The 19605-nt window shown below is 38.9% G+C and overlaps 1 protein-coding gene across 40 annotated transcripts in view; it reads right to left on the reverse strand.

Annotated features, from left to right (window-relative positions):
- The window catches only part of dlg2 (discs, large homolog 2 (Drosophila)), a 183029-nt gene that overhangs the window by 85141 nt on the left and 78283 nt on the right, over positions 1-19605 (reverse strand). For 20 of the 40 annotated variants that reach the window (XM_069510308.1, XM_069510325.1, XM_069510310.1 and 17 more), the window contains 3 exons: positions 11117-11200; positions 10133-10297; positions 8464-8523 (listed from right to left, as the gene is read on the reverse strand). In XM_069510308.1, coding sequence (XP_069366409.1) covers positions 8464-8523; positions 10133-10297; positions 11117-11200 — 309 coding nt within the window. The remainder of the gene's footprint in view (positions 1-8463; positions 8524-10132; positions 10298-11116; positions 11201-19605) is intronic. The other 20 variants (XM_069510309.1, XM_069510334.1, XM_069510338.1 and 17 more) reach the window with 5 other exon arrangements.

Below are 19605 nucleotides of genomic sequence, written 5' to 3' on the forward strand. Positions count from 1 at the left end.
TTCAACAGAAGCATGCACTACACAACTGTAATTGACAGCCTAATAATGTGTTCACTCAATGTATTCCTGAAATTTGCATAAGATGTTATAAGCAGTGAAAAAAGACTGAATTATGACGATTCAACATTGAAATTAGAGATACCATACATTCAAACGACTACAGTCACAATGTGCAGCTATTTTTTTGGGCCGTTATTTGGGTAGGGATAGTAAAGAAGAGAGAGCAAACAGAGTGACAGAGTAGTGGAACAACATGCAGTAAATGAATCGGACCAGGGACCTGCTGCTCAAAGTTAAAGCGCCCATGTGGTACGCACCCTAAACACTGGGCTCCCCGCATACTGCTCTGCCCGGACTGTTTTTTCTTTGCTATTTGTTGTTTCTAAATTGTCATTTTTAAAACATTCATTTGATGGGAGGTTAAATAAACCTTTGGGAGCATTAGATATTAATTGTAGCCACGGCTGATAATGATGAGGCCATACGTCACTGTCATATTATTGCAAATGAAACAAACAAAAAGAAATTCTACTCTTTGAAAGTCTAAAGTAATAAAAAGGGTCTGCTCACATCCAGCGTGTCCCACATTAGACCCAGCCCTCGGCTAAAGTCAGACTCCATCTCATGATCTGAGAAGGTACGACAGCACTCAGTAAGCACTAATGGCTGTTTCTGTTTAATGGCTTTCCATTTCCCTTTCCTCTATTTGAGAGCTGACCTCTTTTAAATGCTGTCCCATTTTTTGTAGGATGTTCCTTACGACAATATAAAATGAACTGTTCACTACACGTCTTATTTGTATCCTCTAAATCATGTTCTGTTCACTTTCAAGATGGTTTTCCATCAGCAAGGAAGAAAAAAATATTTTAAGGAAAAATGGTGCACAAAATTGACCTCTTACAAGAAAACCACTAACGGCAGATCAGCTTTGGAGGATCTCATAGTGTGTCTGAGTGTAGACAGGACTGTATCTTTGACAGAGAGGGAAAGGTTATTTGCAGTGCATCACTATGTTCAATCTGGGTTTGATCGTTGTAAACAGTCCATCAGCAGGAAAGGTCAGTCACACTTTGCATGACATTTTGACTCCAAGTGTTTCCCCTGTTTGCTTGCTGATTTGAAATGATCTTTTATCAGGCATTGTCAACACAGACAGATGATGATGGACTGCATATATGCACTTACAAAGGCCATATGAGTGAATGTGCAGTGAATCAGCTAAAATACCACAGCCACCATGTTTTACATCACCAGGCGCAACCACCGAAGACCTTGCCCAACACAAATTATAGGCATTATCACTACAGCCTACAACTAGCAGTGGGTGTTCTGACAATTTCATACAATGACCGATCTCACGATATTACAACATCTGTACTCGGCCTATCCCAACAACGTGGATCCACGCTACTTTCACAGCCTACATGGCTGTGCTGATTAGCCAATTCACATCACGTGTCTCTATCATAGGCTCTTATTCATGTGTGACTCAGCTGATGGGTGGGTGGACGGGCTCTGCAAAGTCAATGTTTCACACAAAAAAATGATCTGTGAGCTGATGGGACATGTCAGCACTTCCAGAGGTAATGCCACAAGGTCGGTACAATCTCACTCAGCTGTATCTCACAAGGTCCTGGAAATGAAACAGGTATCAATGACCCAGACATTAGAGCAGTCAAAATAAAATATTGTAAAAAAAATAGCAATAGATGTAAAAAGATGATAGGTGGGGGTATTATGGCGCTGTGGACAAAAAACTGATCAACTTAAAAACTGATCAACACTTTACATATCATAGACTTGTTTGAATCATAGTCTAGATATTCTCAACAGTTCTCAACAGATCTCAATTAAGAGTTATGAGATTTGAGTCATGGTTTTGTTATGTGAATTTTTTGGGACAGATTTTTTTTTAGATTTCCAAGACGTGTATTTATGTTAGAGAATCCTTAGTTACATTTAAAACAAGGTTTTCATACCATAATAATTGATCATTGATAGATGATACTGTAAATAATCATAATAAAAAAATATTATAATAATAGTGAGGCAGTTATAAATATTATATTTTCTTACAACAAAAAATGTTGCCGTGGTGATATTTACATAAATACAACAACCGTCGCAGTGCCTTTTAGGCTTCATATTCATCTGGACCATTAAACACTGACAGCAACATACAGTAGTTGAGATCAGCTTTACAACTAAACCTAATCAATATTTTTTGTTTTATTCTCCTTTATGGGTGTTGCCTCCCAACTTTTGGGTATATATAGGCTACTGACTTATAAGGAAAACTTAAATTAAACTTATTACTTAAATAATATAATTTTCAACCATGCTGGTTCAACCCTTAAGTTATTTGATATGTATATAAAGTCCCCTTCAGAAATTGCATTTCTGTTTATTGTTCCCCCCAACAATGAGATAAAATAACATGAATTGTATACATTTTACTGATACATGTTACAGTATGCACTATGCAAAGCAGTAGTGAAGACAACAACAGCAGAAAATGCAGGTGTTTCCTAAATAATGTGTCATTGGTCACCTGAACTGAATCAAAGGTACCAGTATAATATCGGTTTAAACGTGAATAGTACCTATTGCTATGGGGAACTGGGGTAAATGGGTTCTGTGATGACAGTCCTTCAACAGTAGAAGAGGAGACATTTTAAGGAATCTCTTTGATGATGAAAGTCTAGACAGTTTCTCAGACCCAATTAGAGAGCCTAAAAAGTCCTTTCTGATCAGCTGAGTAATTAATACTAATGCATTTGCCCTGATGAATGGACATTTCTGTGTAACCTTCAAATTGATCATTTAGTTTAAATGAAGCTTCACCACCAAAATGATGGCCACTTCGGTCAATATTTGGGTCTGTAAAATGGATTGTCTATGACTGAGTTTCTGATTAGCAGGTGTTCTATTGTCTTAATAGAAGGTGCATTTTAAAACTTGTGACTATAAATGAAGCTTTCATTTTGCATTGACTTGGCCAAAAGTTCATTTTACTGTGAGGCAATAAAACATTTAATGTAGGTCTACTAACCTCATGCTAGGGGTTGTAAACTGATATTATGACACAAAGAGAACTTAAAGGTCCAGTGTGTAAGATTTAGGTGAAAGGGAACTATTGGAAGAAATTTAATGTAGAATAATCCTCAAGATGTTTTCACTAGTTCATTTCATCTAAATTGTATCAATTGTAGTTTTCTTTACCCCAGAAAAGGCCCTCTATATTTAAATACTTTATATTTACATCGAGGGGACCCTCTCTACGGAGGCTGCCATGTTTTTTAGTCCAGACTGGAAAAACTAAACACCTTCTGAGTTTTATGACAATTAAAGGCTACCACAAGTTTTTTTTTCATATTTGGAAGGAGAGGGTGAGGGGTGTTCAGCTGCAACATGCAACTTTAATACTAGATATTACTAAATTCTAAACACTGTACCTTGAAAGGTCCCATACTTTACAAGGTTTTATTTGACCTTTTCATATCCACATCCACAAATTATCTCAGTGTAATTTTACATATGTTCTGCTCCTCATATATTTATCAGGTGTTCTATTTAACTATGTGATAGTACCACCTTGTGGTAGTTCATGTACATTCAGGTTACTTGATGGCTTCCTGCATCACTGGGCTCTAGGTATATATCCCCATGGAAGTAGTTTTTGTTAGTCATTGTTCATTTTTAATTGTGTTAATTACAGACATCAGCTCTACGAATAAGCTGTGCTTTGTTCTTCTTGCAGGCTAACATATAACCTGTAAGTATTGTTGTGAGACAAATTGTGTCCATATATATATAACCAGTGGGTTATCTTGTCATATGTTTATGTCTGGAATATGTTTACAGCAACAGTATTGCCGAGCAGCTACACTAAGCCAACTTTGTATCTCTGTGTCTTTTGAGATACGGGCCGCAGCGTGTTGTTTATTATTTAACTAGCATTGTGAGCTGGATTGTAATTTGCTGTGTTTATATTGTGTTTACAGTTTCACCAAACTTTGTGAAAGTTGACATCCTTGCCGTAGAATTTTTTGAGAGCGTTAAGCTGGTTGGATAGCTTGTGTCATCAGCTGGCAAGACCATCACAACATCTCCTCTTTCATGTTTCTGTCTGGAGCTCTAGCATGAAAAGAAGGAATATTTTCTAAGTGATGTATGGCCAGGTAGGCCAACCACAAGTAAGAGATTGTAGTGATTGTAATGAATGAACATTTTTAACAAATTTGAATGAAATTACCTCACGGTGGTCAAGATTTTTCATGTTCTCAAAAATGGGACGGACAACCAATTAATTTAACAACAATTAAATTACTTCCTGCCTGTCTTCCGCTGCTGTGATCGCCTGCCCCGCCCTGATGTGTTGCACCTGTGTCACATTAGCTTCTCCCCTCACTCTTCCTCACTTCATCTGTGTATATGTCCCAGAGAGTCCAACCTGTGAACAGGATCCAGCTCTGCCTATCAGCCTGTTTATGTTCATCCTTGAAGCATCTTCTCTGAACCTGCCTACGTTTGTGTTTGCATTTGTGTCCCTGTCTGTCCCATGGTAGGTACAGTCTTCATCGTGTTCCATTTTCTGTCTTTTCAGTTCCTGGTTTCTATTCAATTTAAATTTAGTTCCCTTGCCTTTGATTCCACACAATTGAAACCCTTTAAATAGTCAGCTCATTGCATTTTCTAGTGCCAGATTGTTTTGTTACCCAAGTGTACATGAATTGCAATGTTATGTTGCTTTTCTGTGTATAACCCTTGCTAGTGTTTTTGATTGTTTGTCTCCCTCGTGCATGTGTGTGATTGCCTTTCTTGGAGTGCTTATCTGTGAATGATATACTATTGATCTTAGACTAAAGACAAACCTTATATCTTTTATCTCAACCTTTGCTCTCCAGTGTGTTTTCTGCATCTGAGTAATCTGCCAGTGTCACAAACACAAAATAAATCCATAAAAGAAACAGGAATATATTCACAGAGCTGGAATTCTAGCTTCTAGCTTCTTTGAGCAGTAGAGTGATGGAATTGTGTCCCTATTATTAGTGAGTAGCAGAGCATTCTGCCATTATAATATAGTTTCAAAGACATGGTTTTCCCCAGTATAAACAGATTCACCTCCCAGAGACACCTCTTCTTGTGGAAGAGTGGAATCACTTAAAATTTTACATTTGTTCCGAACATTAAACTACGGTTTACAGTACAGCATAATAATTGGACAGATGCACCACATTTCAGTGTAGCCTTGACTTCAATGTGTTGTTTTTATGGTGAAATTCTTTGACTGAGATACATTTCAAGATAATGTTTTCAACCTGGTCTCTGTTGCCATGTGGATTATGTTTGTATCAACTCAAAATGAACTACTAACCATATTATAGTTTATATACTGAAGCATTAAGCAGTTTGATTTGTCTATGCTATAAAAATAAACTTGACCGGCCACCTCAACAAGGTGAATGTGATGTTCAAATGAAAACAACATGTCATCGCAAAGTGTGTTTTTACTGAGTTGGAGAGAAAACGATGCTTCCATCTTCATTGTTGCACTGTTTGTGGCACTGCTGTAATCCACGTCTCCACTTACCCACAGTGGCTTGAAAAGCCAATCTGAGAAATGTTACGAAGCAATCAGGGCCTCCCATGGTGTGAATAAGAGGAGAGTGGAGGAATTATGACAGCAGGGAGAGGATCAGAAAAAGCTACCTCTTCCAAATAAGATGAAAGTTTGAACTAAGAAAGCAAACTATTGATCTGGCCTCTGCTACCCGATGCCGGGCATAACCCACTGACTGCTGCAGCCTTAATTTAACTGCTATTTATTCATGACAAAAATCTCCCTGAATGATTGACAGAGAATAATTGCTGCCAAAGAAATTCACTTGGTTTTACAAGCTGATATTAGCATAGAAAGAGACTGGCAATCGATTAACAATGCAGCCCTTAGAATCAATAATGTCTACACTCCAATCTGCGGTGCTTGATTTGGCCGGTGAAGGAGTGGTTACACTTCTTCAGGTCATTGACAAACTATAATTCTTTCCTCTCTGCCGCCTTAAGAATTACACAGGCTGTATTAAAGTGATTTTTCATTTAAGGGTCCCAAGGCTGAAAGGAAACAAAAAGGCTGAGGACAGTGTTTGCAGTCCTGGGTCTGGCCATGACTCCCTTACACACTTGTCTTACTCTGCCACCCCTAAACTCACATTAAGCATAGTCAGGAGGAGTCAGCCTTTGCCTGGATGAGAGGGCCAACCCACCAGGAAATTACACCAGGAGAAAGTCAATAGTTATCTAAGGAGATGTATGTGTGTGAGAACTTTCAGGACAAAGTAGCAGAGAAGTGTCACCATATACTTTCTATTTATATTCAATATTGATTTATCTTTCTGTTATTACATGAACTATCTAATTGATAAAATGTCAAGAACATTAAATAATCAACATGAACACTCACAAAGGCACAAAGTCAGAGATATGTCTATGAAGTTCTAGTAAAAGTGAATAATAATGCTCATGGTATCTTATCAATTGTCTTTGAGAAAATCTGGTATACGGAGCATTTCATTAAATTTGCATGTCATAGCTATAGTTCCATTCGCTTGCTTCCTTTTGAAAGACATCCCATTTGTCAGAAAAACAAAGAGTGTTTAATTTCAAGTTACTATAGCAGCGACTTGTTGTGGCTGCCAATGTCTATTTTTACTGCTTACACATCAGAAAACATGTGGACAAAAAAAGACAATGATACTTATGATAATATATTGGTACTTCAGTATCACAGTTAGTATATCATATAAGGGGCATTGGCTCATGGGATTGGTTTTCATCATTGCAGTCAGTTTCTCCTGGTTAGGATTCCTTCAATTATCCTCAGAGGCCTTCTTCTCTCCAAAACAAAGAGAACAGCTGATTAAATCCAGGAAAACACTGAATAAAACAGCATCATGTTTAAAATCAGTGTTGCTCTGATGCTGTTTGCGGACACAGGACGTTTCAGAGATGCTGCCTCTAACATTTGCTCAGCTTGTTTATCCTATGACTTTACTATGCAACTTTGTACCTTAAATTAAATTTAGTTTGATGGCACTCTTACTTGGAATATTATTTAAGATACACTCCTCCCCCTTAATGCCTGTTCTTGTTCTATGTAACTTTGGTAAACGGGTACAATCTCCAGTGAGAAGTGTGCAACTGACTGAGCTTAAATAATCAGAATCAGGTCCAGTAAGTGCAAGAGTAACGGTGGGCTGCAGATGAGTGAAAAAGACTTGTTTGTGAATTCTTCACAGAGTATGGTGTTATTGTTATACAGGCCACGCTTCTGTGTCAGGAATCCAGAGATCATGAGGAATATCCACTCTTCAGGTGTGTTTAAGTTCAGTAAGGGACCTTCAGTCAAGAGATAAATAGGCTTTGATTTTAATTTACATGAAACCACTTAATCAGTCGGACACAGAGCCCAACATAATTAATGACACCGTGGGGCAGAGAGCGCTGTTGCTCAGTAAATGTTCCATAGCTATAAGATTCAGATGTCTGACAGCTAAGATCCTTCATTTGGTTCAAATATATGGTTAAACACCAGTGAGATTGAATGGGTGTATTGTAAAAATTTGACTAACAGTTCTGACACTTCAGGCAGACAAACACACAGACCACTGAATTAAATACAATTACATTTCTCTGCAGGTTTTAAAATGACTGGGAATGTGGGATAATGTAATCACAAAACTCAACAACAAATTTCACACAAGTCTATTTGTTTTTTAACATTTCAGTGTCTGAAGTTACCTATTGTACCTTTAAACCCAAGTGTTTGTGATAGGAAAAGTCCATCACTCAGACCATACACATATTTTCTATACTTAGTGATTATGTCCTTATAAACACAGCTTGTGCCTTTAGAACATCTTTGCATGCTACGATCTCATAAACAGAACCAACCTTGTGAATCCTTGACAAAATGAGTGCAAATGTTTTCACACTTGAACATTATAATCAAATATATTTAATAATTATCTTTCCTCTTCAGAGATGAGAGACACAGTACACATGCTGTAACTGTGCCTTAACAATGACCTGATCTTTGGATATTATTGCTTGTTACATCTGTGTAGGTAGAATTCAAATAAGGGGATCCTAAACACACATGATTATAAAGAGACAACTTAACACCAGATCACATTAACACCACAACAAGCACATGGAATTAGATGGCAAGCAAAAGGATTCACAAATACACATGGGATTATTTTAATAAAGTGCGTATGATAAGAACAAAAAAGGCCAACGACCAATAAGTAAAAGAAAGCCTGCTCCTCTAGGTAATGGATCAAAGACAACACCAAAACAAAGTCCATGCATTATTTTTCTGGGCACAGGGACCCAGCAATAAGGGAAGAGTGGACAGAGGCTCCCCTGAAGTTAAATAAAATTAAAGAAAATAAAACTTGCCATGTAGTTTGCTGTGGTCACACTCGGGTATGCAAGATCAAAACGGGTAACCAGTGCAGGCTGCAGGTGAGAAATGAAAGACAGGATCACTAGCCAGTATACTTGGATTGAGGGAGAGAAAGACAGAGAGAGCGAGAGAGAGAGGGAGAGAAGCAGAAGTTTGCCTAATGCATCAGGATAAAAAAGCATTAGTAATAGTTACCCAGTCACATGTTGGGCAGAAGAAGAGGGGGACATGTTCAAATGGGTTAAGATTGGGTGAAGGTGATGGGTAGAGTATCACTGTGACTTCCTGTTATTTCTGTTAATGATGAAGAGCCTCTCACCCAGCGGGAGATTTTCCCCTCACAGACTGCACATGAGCAAAAATCACAGAGGATCACTGCTGACTACTCAGACTCAAACTGACTTCTAAAAGAAAGCAGTCACCCAGCTTTCTTAACCAGTCTTGAAAGAATGGTTCCTGTGATAATCAACAGCAGAGAAAATATATCTGCCCCTACCTGCTAATTAAGATAAACAATGATCACACTCAAAACGATGTAAGAGTAAGACTGAGATTATCAGGGACATGATTTATTACCTACATTTTACAATGCATGACAATGGCCAGGCATGACTGATGAATCTGCTTGACAGTAGATGGCAGTATAAACACCAGCTTCTGAAACAATGGTAGGATCTTGTCTTATAGTTTATTAAAAACAAAAGCATTATTATCATCATCATCTGACAACAGCAGTGCTGTGTGCAGTCACATGTGGTCATACTAAGTGTCTGCTGTTACACAGGAGGTCACAGGTCCAAAGCTGTCCACTGAATCCAAATCAGAGTAAAGTGTCCAATGAAATGCTTTCTACCATAATTTAACATCATTTAATACTCAGTCCAACTGCAAAGTCTGATAGAAGACGGAGTTTTTAAAGTCTCTTACACCAGAGAAAGTTTTTAGATAATAATGACATGCCCACATTCTGGCCTACACGTTTTTAAAACATCAATATATTTGATATTAAATATTTTGTAAATCTACCCAGGCTCAAAACATTCAATCTACATAAGCTATTAAATCTGAACAGAAATCTCTAATCAAACACTACTCAGTGTTCTGCCCGTGTTTCTGGGTTTCAATCTGCAGACACAAGAAACTTCTGTTCTATTACAATGTCGCCCTCTGTTGGCTCAAACCTGAGCAGAAACACAATTGACTTCACTGTCACTTCATGAAACCAGACAATGCACAGGGAAAATGTGTGCAAGGAATGACACAGGCAGACACAAGGAGGGATGTGACAGAAGCATTTTATAGTTTTCTCTTCTAGTTACACAGATAAACCACAAACTAACAGCAAGATTACTTAAACCATTTAGTGCTCCCATGGGTCAGGAAAACAACAGGGAAAGCAGAGATCTGTTAATGTAGGTCAAGCAAAATCACTGCACTGTATATATATATAATCTATTTGAACGATGTGTAATCCTTGTTCTCCTTATTATGCAATCATTGTCACGTTACAAACAATGCATGTTGTTGTTTTACAGTTTGCTTTTTTTGTGGTCAACAAAAAACATACTTAACTAAATTATTATGAGGGAGAGACCATGTTGGCAGAAGTTCATGGTGCTGGATTGGAGAGGTCATGGTTTTATAACAGGATTAAGGTTGTACCTTGAGAGGAGAGATGTGGGAGTGGGAAACGTAGCCGTGCACATTTTCGATCTCAGACAAGTTCTTCTCGGACACGTGCACAAGCTCAGGGGAGCGCACCTCGTTGGTAAGTCGTGGGAATCCCTGGTCAAGAGGGGGCGAGTCGTCGTCTTGGTAGTGGTACTGCTAAAAGCAGGAAGGGAGGGAGGGAGAGAGAGTGAGAGAGAGAGAGAGAGAAGGCCAACATGAGATGGAAAGAAAACCATGGACAAGTGAAAACATGCTTCATGTCACTGTTCTCGTGATAGGACATCATGCTAACAAATTCATAATCACGTCATTATTAATGTTTTATTTTCTTGGTTCAGTTGTTGTTTAGTGCTGAAAAATTCCACATTTAAAAACAATAATGTTAATTAAATTTGACAATCAAAGATGCCAGCTTAAAAACCAGAGGACCACCAAGTTCAAAACATATCTTTAAGGTTTTAATTCAGACTGAATCTGTTGTTATTCAATAATTTATGAAACAAGTACTAATTATACAGAGTCAGTGACTCTAACAAGAATTATTGTATTAACATTTAGCAGATCTACATTCTTCCATGTTGTGGGTATTTTTTCATAAATGACCATGTCTTACTTTTCCAAATTATTAGAATCATTGATAAAATAATAAGCTTAAATCACTGCTACTACAAAATTTATCCTGAGTTATCAAACAACCCCAGCGTAGACATGAATAATGAAGAGTAATACAGTTGAGATGGTCATGAGAGTCAACAAGTGTGAGATGGCCTAATGAACATAGGGTGATAATAGATCATTTTCCATTACAGTGCACCAAGATAATGAAACTCCTTTTATCTTTGAACAAATCACATGTGATGTCATTAAAGACTAACACAAATACACATGTCCTTGTGTGGTTGATTGCCAGGATGGTATTGAGTGCAATTTGGATGGGGTGAAAAAAAACAACAACAAAAACTTCCCCCTTCTCACCCAGGGAGCGTTCATCAAGGCAGGGTTCATGCAGGGTGGGGTCTGGCCGTTGTGGGGTGACCCCTGTACTGCTGGTGGCCTGTTCTGGAAAGAGCAACAGGACCATATGTGACAACCAACAGCAAACAGAGCAGGCGTGACAGAAGAAACGTCCAGAAACAATTCAGGATCTCAAGCATTCAACCAGCACAACCATACAGAAGCACCCCCAGGAGGCTGAACAGGGCCTATGATATTCTGCACCATCAGATGTCAGTACATGCAGGACACGTGTTTCAGGTGAATACAAATGGAAACACAGAGTTACTGATAGATGAACAGAGACAGGGTACATTATCCCATCACCCCATTACATAGTTATATGCTTCAGCTAAATTACATTGTTGGCAGTAGATCTGTTATGTCATAGGCATTGTTATGAACTGAAAACTACACCCATGAATGTTTTATAAATAGCTGGTCGTGCGTTAAAAGCCCTTGATATGAGGAAGATAACTGATCAAACACTCTTTGTGTGAGTCTGACAGCAGATCTACTTCACACTATTTGGCATGTGCACATTTTGTATGAGCAAGAGAGAGAGACAGAGCATGGATACTTGGCATTGTTGACAGGTAGTGGTAACTCGAGAGGTAATTCACTGACTTGAAAGCTGTGGATACGAGGGCAACCGGTATGGTAGAAGCTACAGGAGGTGGAGGCTGCAGCAGCAGAGTCAGGACGTGAGAACAAGCTCAGGGTTGTGAATAAGAGGAATCTTCAGCTGCCAATCTGGTTGTCAAAAGTTTTCGTCACAATGCTCACCATTTATGAAAGTGTTGTGATTCAAGTTATTTAAATCCACTGTTTTCAATGCAAAAAAGCAATAATACAATAAATGCTGATTTATGTACGTTGCCTACACACACACATACACACGCACACACACACAGACACACACAGACACACAGACACTTTTCTCTCTCTCTCTCTCTCTCTCTCTCCCTCTTGCTCCCTGACTGGCAGACCCACACACACAGACACACACGTCGACTCAGCTGATGTCTTTGATCCACTACAGTTCATAAATTCATTGGTCCGAAATGACCACCACAATATCACATAATGATCGATACCTTTCTAAATAAGTAAAAACTTTCTTCATAGCTACGCACATTCATTCATTTATTTAGCTTGTCTCCCGTGCCGACTCACACAAACACCAATACACGCACTCATGTACACACAGTGCCTTGTATGAATGTATGAAAAGACCCAAAATGATCACTGTAAGCAGACCACTTGATTACTATTAATAAATTATTTAAACATCATTTGTATATGAACGGTTTGGTCCCAAGCTTTGTGATCCATATAAATGTGGGACCCATAGTGATTGGAGCAGCAAGAACAGCTACCCCCCCCCCATACTACTACTCTGATTGCCAGACGTTATTTCTGCAGTTATATATTGTTTGTATTTGTTATTGCCTGATTGACACTAGATGGAATATAAACACTGTTTGCATATTATTATAGGCATTAACATGGACAGAAAGGGTGATATATGGACAGGCACCTTATGACACCCCTGGGGTCCTTGGGACGTGGTCGGGCTATTGACTAGAAGACTGTCCCACAGTTAGCTCACATGTAGCAACAGGCTGATGTTCATGAAAACGTTTCTGTGTTGCAGAATAAAACCTGAACCCCCTGTGATAACTCATGCACGCCTGGAAGTGTATTTTGTCTCTGAGTGTGCAACATAAACGGTTGATCACTAAATCTGTGATCACTATATCGGGTTTCCACTGTAATGTCTTACATTAAAAATATTTACTATACTAATTTTGTTGGGAGGTGGAGGCAGCATGAAATTTGATGGAGGTGACCGCTTCGCAATTCTATAAGCAGAAAAAACCCTGAATTCATATTGGTTGGCTACATTTATGTGTAAAATAAACTGATCAACTAGATGTGATTATCATTTAATCATTACATGATAGCTTGCATCTCTTCTATGAGCATGAGGACAGAAAGATTAAAGACTCTAAGAGAGAGAGACACTGGCAAGGTGAAGAGAAGAGAGTATGAGACAGACACAGAGTCAACACAGTCAGTCACAGTTCAAAAGGTTCATCACACTAAACAGACAGAAACTGATACCAGTTGTCGAAAATGAACAATGCAAAGTAAATACAATCTGAAATAGAACTGCTTCATCAGTGTGAAGGTTCATGTCTTATCTCAGGGTTTTACTCTGAAAATAAATTGAAATAAAAGTTGAATGAGAACTCATACTGCGCTAACCTTGTTTATTTTGATGTCACGTCGATAAAAAGCCAGACTGGAACCTTTTTGTAAAGCACAATGTCTCCATTGTAATATTCAGTTGACTCTGAAAATCCCAACGTTTCCTGTGTTTCAAAATCCTCTAAAGCGAACTGAAGCATGAATTAATGCAACAGTTATGACAGTGGCACTCAACAACCGTGTGAGTTTGCAACGTGAATTTTGAGATGAAACCTGTTGCCAAGCCGACATTTGACCAAACAAACGAGGAAGAGCAAGTCTGTACACACTGAGAGAAACTGAACAGAAATCACACATCAGACTCAGAGAACAAGGTATTTAATGAATGGAAGTGATCTTCAAGCACAGAGTGTTACTTGCTGCATCTCTGAGATGTAAAACAACTACAACACCCCAGTGATGACAGCTATTTTCAAAGATGCCAAAAGGCAGCGATGTAAGGAGATGCATTCTAATGTTAGGAGAAGCAGGTCTGGGCCAGTGACATATTAGTTACCAGGGCCACTAAATATAGAGGTTCATTCTGTACACCTATGCATGGAAGATCTGCTAAGATCTGTGGTTTTTCTTGGCGATTCATGTTGCTACCTGATCAATTATACTTGTTGTATGCTTGTGAGGGCTCTCATCATCTCCACCATGGAGGTTATGTCTGTTTTCATGTGTGTTTGTCTGTTAGATTGCAGCATTACACAACAAATACTGGACAGATTACCACAAAACCTAACTGGAGGATGGGTCAAGGAAGAACCCATTAGATTTTGGTGTGGATGGGGGGCAGACTTCAACATTGAGACATATTTTTTTTGTTTCTCAGAGAATAATTTATGGAACTTGATGATATAAATCAGGGGACTGATATCAATATGAATGTATGCAACGTGGTCCAGATTCAAATATAAATCCATCTACTGAAATTAAATTTGGTTTCTGTTGGGCCTTGGTGGAGGTACGCCCTCTACTGCGTGCCATTCTATTCACCTCAGCCAAGGAGGTCATGTTTTAGTGCATGTTTGTTAGTTAACAGGATTACAGAAAAACTACTGGAAGGATTATTACAAAACTTGGAGAAAGGATGCGGTACGGGTCAGTGTATACCACATTAACTGTTGGATACAGAATCTTTCCTGTGTCCCACGGAATTAATTTTAATTTAGGTTGCAGTAGAGGTGCATGTACAAATTTATGAAATCTGGTGGAGGAATGCGGCCTGACCCGAGAAGGTACCTACTACATTTTTGCAGTGGATCAGGATATACTTACGTTTTTTATAACTTTCTTTAACATGATGAGATAGGGTGTTAGCAACGGCGGAGGTTTACACTCTCCGAGCACCCTTCTCGTTGACATAATGTATATCCTGGCCTCTTACCATAACCTTAACCATAACAACCTAATGTCAAATCATTACCCCAAACCCAACTCTAACCTGAACGTTAACAAGCCTTTAACCCTTTAACCCTTTGAAGGTGTGTCAGAAAGTGAGAAGCATCCAAAATGTCCTCATTTCATAAAGACTAGAAGTCAAACCCGTCCTCTCAAGGAAGTATGTTTGTATACACAGACACACACAGTACGTCATGCATTCACTTGTTCTCAGCCATACTCTCAAGAGACGAGGACATGAGGAGGCCAGAAGCAGTGACTTTCTGCTTTAGAGCTGTAAAGGCAGTTCCCGAACACAGATGTTGTTTACACTGGGTGGTACTATAAGGGGATGGAGGCAGGTGTCTGCAGCTTCCACTGCTGTTTGGCAAATTGAATGTGAGGGAAGAGGATCTAAACATAGAAACTACAAGCACACTCTGTCTGATATTACAGTGTAACCGGCTTATATGGTCAGCAGTTCAAGGAGTATGATTCATTTTGTAATCGTGAGTGTCAGTTGTGAGAAATAGCATCCCTTAGTACACCATGATTTAAGTAGCATATATGCACTTTTCTATCACACATCTTTCCCTTAAAGACAAACTACATGAAATTTACATGTGCAAAGACACATGCGCTCACATGTGAGAATCGTGTGAAAGTCAAATTCATGTGTAATTCATGTTTTTTTCTGAAAGGGTTCTGAGAGAGGCTAGTGAACAACCTGCTCTTACTCCTGAGCCACAGCCACCTACTTTTCCGCAGTTATACAAGTAACCTGAGAGCAATCAAAGGAAATAAAAGACATTCAATTAGCTATTTGCAGTTTCACTTTGTCTACCATATGGACTTAGATTTGCTCAGACGGCTTAATCCTTGAGACAAGCAATTGTATTTTATTACTTTTTTATAGCTGTTCTATTAGCCTAGCTGCAAAACGTTTCAACAAGAAAAGACTAACACTAAGCTAGAAGCTGTAAGAATATGTCAATAACCTCAACAATTTTCTGGGATCATGGGAAGATTTTTTTTTTCAATTTTCGGGAATCAGCAAGTAAACTAAAGTAAGTAATTTAGACTAGCAGCCTTCACTGCTACAATATACGATGACAACAATTAATTAAACTATACAGTAGGTGAAATTCCTTAAGATTGGTGATTTAACATTTTACATTCCTGCCAACAACCTGTGCCATTTATTCCATGAACTGCAGGTCTACTACAGCCTAGATGTAACTGCAACTGTGACTGATGATGCAGGAGATCATCAATAGGTCTAATGAGTGCTCCTCTCATCTGACATACCATACTCCACAAGCAGTCTCAACCATTATTTAAGTTATCCCAATGGCAGTATTGCAAGGAAGAGTAGATCGGATACAGCACTCAAGTTAGAGGGCCAAAGACAATCAGGGCACAAGAGGTGAACAGGAGATCAACTTGATACAATAATCTGATTAAATCCCCACAAGAGGTGAAAAGCATTGTTGCATAAAACGTTTGATTTAGATTCTTAAAATTGTACAGTGGTCAAAATGTAGAGACAAGCTTTCAAGTAACAAAACATTTGCTGTTGTGGGCTGATGATTTCATGATCTACAACATCTACTTCCGTTGCTTGCTACAGTTAGCCTAAAGTAAATCATTTTTTAGAGTGGTGAAAAGGAGGTGGTTCTATTTTCAAAGAAAGGATGACACGGAACAGATATCGTCTTTAAATCGTCAATGTGTAATAACTGTGTTTTTGTACAGTGTTTCACACCCTCAATCTGAAGTCTCACTTTACATCCTTGGCAGATCTGCTCACAATAGTAAGACAGACATGTACAATAGCACATTTAAGGGGCATGTATAGTCTTCTGCAGTTAGTGTCACTAATTAATTATATAAGGCCACACATTATACACTGATAAGCCCCTAACCCGTGGAGTTGCTATAATGAGATGAAACATTAAATGAAAGCTCTGAGCTCAATCCGAGGCCATTTGACCTCAAGCCTAACAGAAGCCCAGTGACCGATAATAAACTGTGTGAGCAGCCCTGGATAAAAATCACCCATGCTCTGGTAACACAACCATGTGAGAGGAGTGAGGAACACTACTGGAGCATTACTTGATGTGTATGAAGCCTTAAAAGGAAAAAGAAATAAGATTTGTTCTCATTTCTGAGATCTAACAGTGTGGTATTGGGACTCAATGTTGAAGATGGAGGACGTCATGAAAACTTGCAACAAAGCAAAATAACTGAGGCACAAAGAAGTTCCAGTAGATGAAAAACATTGTTGAAATAGTGGCATTGTAAAAAATCTATAGGCTGAATGAGACAGTAAGCAGAAATAGTAGATTACGTCAATGTCCATTAGTTTGTTCAAAATTTGTAGAGGCTGAATAAGGGCTTTTGTCCACATGCAGCTGTCAACACTAAATTGTATATTGTGCATAGAAAACAACGTGCTCTGCATAAAAATGCCTTTAAAGCACTTCATGTTTCAGCTCCCAGCTACTGTGCTGAACTACTGCTGCATTACGAGCCAGAGCGCAGCCTCAGATCCTCTCGCAGGGCTCCGCTGGCTGTCCCTGAGTCCAGGATCAGATTTGGAACCCCCTGCTTGAGGATTTGAGGCTTGCAGATTCAGTGGCATCTTTTAAATCATTTTACTATGAATCTAAATTGTTTTGGGGGGTTGTATTTGGTTTTAATTTTGTATTTTTGTCTGATTTTATTTATCCTTTCATATCTTTATAAAGCACTTTGTTTTGAAAAGTGCTTTGTGTATCACGTTTATTATTATTGTTATTATTATTATTATTATTGTTCAGGATACAGCAGTTTCTCCTGATGCCTCTCCCATGCCTCTTTAGGTGTTCCAACTTCTGGAACACCACAGTGCTCATCAATGTCACTTTTCTCTCACATGCATCACAATATTAACACTTTCCAAACTGGCTAAACACTTGACACGCTGGAGGATATTTTACATTAGTCATTCACTACAGCAGTGCAAGTTAGCTTGGCTGTTTGTTTTTTTAAGGGAAGGACATTTACATTCAACATTTATTTTCCATATTTGATTCATCACTGCTTGACTACTTTATACTTCTTGGTGCTTAATATGAACTAAAATTGATTTGAGTAATTTGGTTAAACATTGCATTTCCCTTCCTGTGGTCCAATCCTCAACATGAGAGTAATAATTTGCTGTAGCGTTGGGGATGGCTGGAATGTGCTGTGTGCAAATTATTACTACTCACGTGTGGTGTTGTCATGCTCCACTGAGAGGATCCCGCCTCTCTGACGTTCTCATACAGCCATAACCACCAGAATCATGATGAGATGAAAATGTGTGGTGGCATGGCCGAGGGCAGATTCAGAGCCTCTGTGCAGATTTAGTGCGGAATCTCCTCGTGGTTGTGTGCACTGACCTCTTTCTGTGGCTTTATATACCTACAGTAAGGCTCTCTTCCCCCATTCCCTGACTAAGTCCTGATTCCTACAGACAGTAGAAAGGAGAGTTGAACAGGGTCTGTGACGGAGCTGAGAAACCCCCTTCAGAAGTTTGAGCTTTATGAGCTTTAAAATATTTTTGTCTTACTGTTATTACTGGAGCCAATCCAATAATAATAACATGTTCATGTTATCCTGACATATTGTAATTGTTGATGAGAGGCTGACATTGTCAGGATGTATATATACCAACTGGAGGGATAACATCATGCTAAACATTTCTACATTCTTAAACACTAGGGTTACAGAGGGCATCAGTGCTTAACTACATTTCAGTATCTGACTTTGACCTAGCAATAGCTGCTCAGTTGCTAGAAGTTAGCTGGTTGTTATGCTGCAGAATCCAGTTTAGTCAAGTAAGCCTATATATTGAGATACAAGGGCTCAGAGGCTCAGGAGCTCGAGGAAGGAAAGGATGTTACCAAATTGCAAAGATCAGGGTCAAGAGAAGTAAATTGCCTAGTTTCCACCCCCAGTTGACACCAACATCAGGATCAAGACCAGGTTACTCACTAAGGAAGAGCTACATTAGCTGTTATTGTAACTTATTAACTACAGACAGCATCGCCACTGATGTCAGAGTGAGGAAAAGTGCTCTCTGGAAACATATGAAACTTGGTGGGTAGAGTTTGGGTATCAGTGTTTTGAAGCTGGTTTTCTATCTATCTATTTTCTAACCTACAATCACAAGCTGCCAGTCCACTTAGCGTTTTTAATTTTTTTGTTTTGGATTGTTTGTATTATTGTGGGGACTGTTATAAATGTGTCTTTCTGTGAGGTCAATGATTGCTAAGTGACAGTGTTGTCACTGAAGCACAATGGCTGAAAGTGAACATTAAGTGACTTCTAGGCATTTGACTGTATCAAGTAACTATGAAGAGAGGTGGTTCAATTTGATCCATGTTAGAATTAGTTCCTTGGTTGTTTGTTTTTTTCTGGTTCTGATTCATCAACACAAAGTAAACTTAGTCCAGGGGATGGAGTGTGTCGCTTACGGAGAGCAGGAGGACCCAAATGCAGAAGCCACAGTTTCAGTTGAAATTACTGCACTGCGGTTGTATGCCTTTGTGGACCAGTGCAGTTTGCGTGTCCATATCGACGAGGGTTGATTTTAAAATGAAAAGTTATTAAAGGTGGAAAAACACAATGATGAAGCCGATCAGTCAGATTGGAAACAACTTCCTGTGAACTAGACACAGACGTTCAAAACAACACTTAGTTGGCTGCTTTACGGTAAGCGTATTCTGTAACTTCCGGTTATCGGTGTTACTACCACGGTGCACTCTGCTGCTCACCTAAACAGATTTTCATATATTTCTCACATC

Source organism: Paralichthys olivaceus, chromosome 15 (assembly GCF_024713975.1).
Source record: "Paralichthys olivaceus isolate ysfri-2021 chromosome 15, ASM2471397v2, whole genome shotgun sequence".
NCBI classification, from domain to species: Eukaryota; Metazoa; Chordata; class Actinopteri; order Pleuronectiformes; family Paralichthyidae; genus Paralichthys; species Paralichthys olivaceus.